At 36.3% G+C, this 6,187-nt stretch overlaps 1 protein-coding gene across 1 annotated transcript; it reads right to left on the reverse strand.

The window, feature by feature from the left end:
• Nucleotides 1–403: 403 nt before the first annotated feature.
• xpa (xeroderma pigmentosum, complementation group A) lies at nt 404–3,925 on the reverse strand. Its single transcript, XM_056371992.1, has 5 exons — nt 3,521–3,925; nt 3,134–3,239; nt 2,544–2,709; nt 1,739–1,856; nt 404–1,640 (listed from the first exon to the last, which is right to left on the reverse strand). The coding sequence occupies exons 1-5, from the start codon at nt 3,801–3,803 to the stop codon at nt 1,486–1,488; spliced, it is 828 nt and encodes a 275-aa protein (XP_056227967.1). The 5' UTR covers nt 3,804–3,925; the 3' UTR covers nt 404–1,485.
• Between the last annotated feature and the right edge of the window lie 2,262 nt (nt 3,926–6,187).

Raw genomic sequence — 6,187 nt, forward strand, 5'->3', positions numbered from 1 at the left:
GTGGATTGTCTGAGAAAATTAGATTTCACTTAAGTTCTGTTTCCCAACTGTATAAAGTACATGTTGTTTTTCTAGTTGGATGTTGAGACATCTCCACTGGAGGCTACAATGGAGCCATCTTTAACCTCTGATGATCCTGAAAAGGTTCAGAATATCACAAGACCACCCCACCACCTGCCAGGAGCACCAGGAAAGGTCTGGACACCACATACACAAAACTTTGTGCCCATAAAGCCATGCAGAACATGGAAATGTACGACACTTGTTTCAGTTCCATGCCCTCCACTTCCTGCTGTCGGACGCCATCATCTTGAACTTTTGATATCATCACATCTGTCACTGAATGGTAGTTGAAGTGACTTAAATGTGCAACTCGTACAAATGAAAATCTGGCCAAGACAACTTAGAATATATTTTTATTTACAATAAACTAAGCATAAGAGTGCAAAGCATGCGCAAATATTTCATTTTGTTTTTTAATGTGTTTTATTTGCCATAAAACATTTGAAGACTTTCCATAGACAGAAAATAAAAAAACAAGTTATTTTCCTTAATATATTTGTTTTTCATAATTTATTAATGAGCATTTCTAACAAATGAAAAGTGACATAAACCTACATCACAGCTGTGTAACTTTTTCCATGAAATCAATTTTTTTATTTTACAAAGATATAAACATTTATTTTCAATCTCATAGTCTTGAATAGATCTAAATAACCCCTGAGAGAACCCACAACACTGTTCCTTTATCATCCCCAAGTGAATATCTGGACAATGACATCCTGTGTCTTTACTTGATAACAAATGGTATCAAACATTTATTCAGAAACCAATATTTATTAAATAGTCTGAAATCACACGCTTCAGCGCAGACTGAGAACTATACACCACTAGATCTTTGTCCAATGACAGATAGCTGAATGTCTCAGATTATAATTTAGAAGTTGATGTTATAGAATGCATGGTGAGATGGTCCCTGATAACGGCCAATTAAACCACCATATCGTTTATAACCTAATACAGTCAGAGTGAAAAAGGCCACAAACAGTGATGAGAAGTGAGTGAAGAGTTTTAATCTTAATGCTAATATCGGTTTCAATAATAAAGAGAAAGTGGCCCCATAATTCACTGTTTCGTTCAGATTTCAATATCATGCCTCCCTTCATTTGCCCAACATAGAAGGGAATTCCTAACAGGAAAAGAGGCAAAATACTGAATCAACGTTTACGCTGAGGTGAGGGACAACCATTTAAAATACTATTACTACTGACCTAAAAAAGTCTCTGTCACACAGAGTGATTTTGGCCCCCAGTAAATGATCAAGATGGAGTGTTTTATATATATATTTATATAATAACAAAAAAATAGTAGTGGAGAGTTTTTGAGAGGCAAGGGTCTCCACATAAGCACCAAACATCTTCTCCTTGTCAACTGTAACTGTGTGTGTGTGTGTGTGTGTGTGTGTGTGTGTGTGTGTGAGAATGTCTACATTTTCTCATAGTTGAGTTCATGTCCGCAGGTGGTGCAGGTTTTCTTGTAGAGGTCCTCCTCTGGATCTACCACCTCCTCCGGTCCATACTGATGTTGGTGAACGCTGGTGTCTTTGGTCCACATGCTACTCCTCACCGCCCTGCGCAGCTCTGACACAGACACACACAAATGTTGATGTTTAAACTCCACACAGTGTTACTGTAACTGACTTGGCATTTGGGAGTTTTGTCTCAAAAAGGAAACCAACCTTTGACCTTCTTGTTGAAGCGTTTTTGTTTCTGCACCTCTCTATTCTCTTCCCTCGTCTCCTTGGCCTCCTCGAGAGCCTCCGCTGAACCCCACACCTCCATACATCTCTTCTCCACCTGGAGTGCACACACACACAAACACGTGAAGCAGACTCATGAAGGCATAGCTGGGGCAAGAAAAACCTTATAGAACAATCAGGGTTGTTTGGCCTTTGACCAAAAAGTTTCTGGCTTTAGTTTAGGAATACAACGAGCAATTCATTTCACTTTTGTTTTGATTTTTGGTTAACTTATTGATTATTTAGTCTTGATAAAATGTTGGAAAATTTCCTAGAGCCCAAGATTACATGTTCAATGTCTTGTTTTGTCCAATCAACAACTCAAGTTCTGAAGATATTTTATTTACAAAAAGCAGCAAATACTCACATTGAAACTGGAACCAACAAATGTTGATTCATTTTTTGATTAATGAATAATCGATTAGCCAATTTATCATTTCAGCACAAGACGGACAAAAAAGGACAATGAAAGGGACAGTAACCTCGACCTACAAACTCTTGGGACAAAAGTCAGTCAGAAGTTTTGAAATGCAATGTTTGCATTTTAGTGTTAATTTGCAAAATGTGCAACAGTTACTGTTTGTGATTTAGCACAGTGTGGTATAAGTTAGTGTGCACCTATTTAGTGCAGTTATAATATGCTACATTATTTTTGAGATCATAATGAACACCTGCATTCTTCAGGCGTCAGTCATAGGACCCCCAATACCCCACACACACACCCGCATGCATGCATGCACGCCACCTGTAGTTTGAGGTAGAGCTTCATATCTCCCCAGCGTGGGTTGTGAGGGTTTTTCTTCAGTATAAACCTGAGCGGAGGCTCTCGCTTATCCAGGTCACAGTTCTTCAGCAGGTAGTGCTGCATGGCCTCAGTTCTAGAGATCAGCTTGTGCTTCTCCTCATTGTCTCTGAAGAGAAAGATGCTTAAACTTTTAGTCTATCCAATCAAGAGATTCAAGGAGAAAGGACAGGAAAACAGAAAATGCCACTATGTGCCTGGATATGTGCAACTTTCAGTATTTTAAATTTAAGCCTAAATAAGCAGAAGATTACATGACATGTAGCCCATCTATGATGTAAACCAAATATTCAAATTGTAGTTGCTTTAAAATGGCAAAGACTTAAAGTGATCCGTTAGTCCTTACTTTGCACAAATAATAATAATAATAATAATAAGAAGAAAACATAATCCATTACTGCAGAGACAAAGGACTGTGGTGGGGAGGTTAAAAACAGAGACAATTAAAAAAAAAAAAAAAAAAGTATGTAACAATGACTACACAAATGAAATAATGCGATCATGAAAAACAAACATGCTCATTGTGTGTGTACCTGCATTTGTCACACACAGACAGGTCAAAGCTGTTGCTGAGGTAGGAGTCCATAAAGGGTTTTTCACATTCATCACACACCAAGTAGTCTGGCTCAATCACCGGAGCTGGAATGAATGAATGAGAGAGTGTGTGAGAGTGTGTGTGAGTGTGTGTTAGTGTGTGTTAGTGAGAGAGAGAGAGAGTGTGTGAGTGAGTGAGAGAGTGTGTGTTAGTGAGAGAGAGTGTGTGAGTGAGTGAGAGAGAGTGTGAGAATGAATGAGAGAGTGTGTGAGAGTGTGTGTTAGTGAGAGAGAGAGAGAGAGAGTGTGTGAGTGAGTGAGAGAGAGTGTGTGAGTGAGAGAGAGAGAGAGAGAAGTAAATATTGTATGCATGCACACACACGCACCTGGCTGATGCACCACCTTCCTGGCTTTCTGCTCTTCCTCTCCGTCTTCCTCCTCGTCGATGAAAAACCCGGCTCCGGAGTCGATGGTCTTGGAGACTTTGGCCGAGGTTGCGCCCTCCACAGCAGACAAAGGGCGGCTCGCGAGTCGAGCTTGCCGGAGCATCAACGCGCGCTGCCGGTTCCTCTCGATTTTAGCCCGCATCGCTGCAGAAAGCTCGGGTTTAGGACTCTGCTCTGGGTCGGGACAAGCAGCGTCCACCCCTTCTGACTCTGAGCGATCCATGTTGTTCCCTAAAACACCGATCACCGCATGGAAATGAATGAAGCCACTCTACAAACCGGTCGTTGTTATGGTCCATACAAAGCGCAGCGCCAGGTTGTTGTTACAAAAGTGACAGCTGCACGCTTCCGGCTGCGCCTTCTTCTTCGTTTTATTTTGAACTCGTAGGTGTATTGCCGCCCCCTTGCGGCCTTATGAGGCTACTCGCTAGTGCTACATTTATGTGCTGGTTAATAACACCAAACTAATGTCAGTATAAGGCTTTATATCAAAGCTTGCTTACTTAATACTCCAGTTATGATGTAATCGTCGAAATACCAGTGCAATACATACTTATTCATATATAGGTATTGGGAAACAAGATGTAAAGCTATGGAATAAGGGGGTATCAATTCGCGATCTTACAAAGATCTCATACTGTAGTTATTCTTTAACTAATCTAGGACATATGATTACATTTAATTGAGTACTATACTTAAGTAGTCTATATTTTTCATGTATCTACTTTATTTGAATTATTTTTTGGGAGGGAAAAATTACTTTTACTCCACCCCACTTGAAGACAAATATTGACTCCTCTACATTTTTATGAAGTACTCTTAATCTTAGTCTGTGGAATGAATTTTATTTTATTTTGAAAATTTGATAGACCATACACTGTGTTCATTACAGGGGAAAAACCAATCAAAACCAACTCCTACACTGCCAGTCATCTTTTGACATCTTGTTATAGTATGACATTTTTATGCCTTACTATACTATGATGTTTTTTTGACATTTTATGCCTTACTATACTATGATGTTTTTTGACATTTTGATGCCTTACTATACTATGACTTTTGACGACTTGTCATAGAATGACATCTCTATGCCTTACTAAACTATGACATTTTTTGACATTTTTATGCCTTACTATACTGTGACTTTTGACATCTTGTCATAGTATAAAATTCTTATGCCTTACTGGACTATGACATTTTTTAACATTTTTAGACCTTACTACACTATGACATTTTTATGACTTGCTATACTATGATGTGTTTTGACATTTTTATGCCTTACTATACTATGACATTTTTTGACGTTTTAGACTTACTATACTATGACATTTTTATGCCTTACTATACTATGACTTTTTACGACTTGTCATAGAATGACATTTTTATGTCTTGTTATACTATGATGTGTTTTGACATTTTTATGACTTACTATACTATGATGTGTTTTTACATTTTTATACCTTACTATACTATGACTTTTGACGACTTGTCATAGTATGACATTTTTATGTCTTACTATACTATGACTTTTGACGTCTTGTCATAAAATAAAATTTTTATGCCTTACTATATTATCACATTTTTTAACATTTTTAGACCTTACTATACTATGACACTTTTATGTCTTGCTATACTATGATGTGTTTTGACATTTTTATGCCTTAATGTGACTTTTGACGTCTTGTCATAATATAAAATTTCTATGCCTTACTATACTATGACATTTTTTGACATTTTAGACTTACTATACTATGACATTTTTTTTTTCATTTTTATGCCTTACTATACTATGACTTTTTACGACTTGTCATAGAATGACATTTTTATGTCTTGTTATACTATGATGTGTTTTGACATTTTTATGACCTACTATACTATGATGTGTTTTTACATTTTTATACCTTACTATACTATGACTTTTGACGACTTGTCATAGTATGACATTTTTATGTCTTACTATACTATGATTTGTTTTGACTTTTTTAATCTTTACTATACTATGATGTGTTTTGACATTTTTATGCCTTACTATACTATGACTTTTGACGACTTGTCATAGTATGAAAAAATATATACCTTACTGTACTATGACGTTTTTTGACATTTTATGCCTTACTATACTATGACATTTTTATGTCTTGCTATACTATGTGTTTTGACATTTTTATGCCTTAATATACTATGACATTTTTTGACATTTTTATGCCTTACTATACAATGACTTTTTACGACTTGTCATAGAATGACGTTTTTATGTCTTGTTATACTATGATGTGTTTTGACATTTTTATGACTTACTATACTGTGATGTGTTTTTACATTTTTATACCTTACTATACTATGACTTTTGACGTCTTGTCATAGTATGACATTTTTATACCTTACTGTACTATGAGGTTTTTTTGACATTTTATGCCTTAATATACCATGACTTTTGACGACTTGTCATAGTATATAACATTTCTATGCCTTACTATACTATGATGTGTTTTGACATTTCTATACCTAACTATACTATGACATTTTTATGCCTCACTATAGTAAGATTTTTTTTTTTTTAAGTATGTTTTTTTCGGATTTTTATGCCTTTATTGGATAGCACAGTAG

This window comes from Seriola aureovittata, chromosome 3 (genome assembly GCF_021018895.1).
Source record: "Seriola aureovittata isolate HTS-2021-v1 ecotype China chromosome 3, ASM2101889v1, whole genome shotgun sequence".
In the NCBI taxonomy this organism is placed as follows: Eukaryota; Metazoa; Chordata; class Actinopteri; order Carangiformes; family Carangidae; genus Seriola; species Seriola aureovittata.

What these genes read in the sequence shown, in the direction of transcription:
- xpa (XM_056371992.1), bottom strand. Translation starts at nt 3,803, where the DNA reads ATGGATCGCTCAGAGTCAGAAGGGGTGGACGCTGCTTGTCCCGACCCA. An exon ending in AGCTCTACCTCAAACTACAG is followed by an intron (nt 1,857 to 2,543) that starts GTGGCGTGCATG and finishes TGTGCACTCCAG; the next exon opens with GTGGAGAAGAGATGTATGGA. An exon ending in CTTCAACAAGAAGGTCAAAG is followed by an intron (nt 1,641 to 1,738) that starts GTTGGTTTCCTT and finishes TGTCTGTGTCAG; the next exon opens with AGCTGCGCAGGGCGGTGAGG.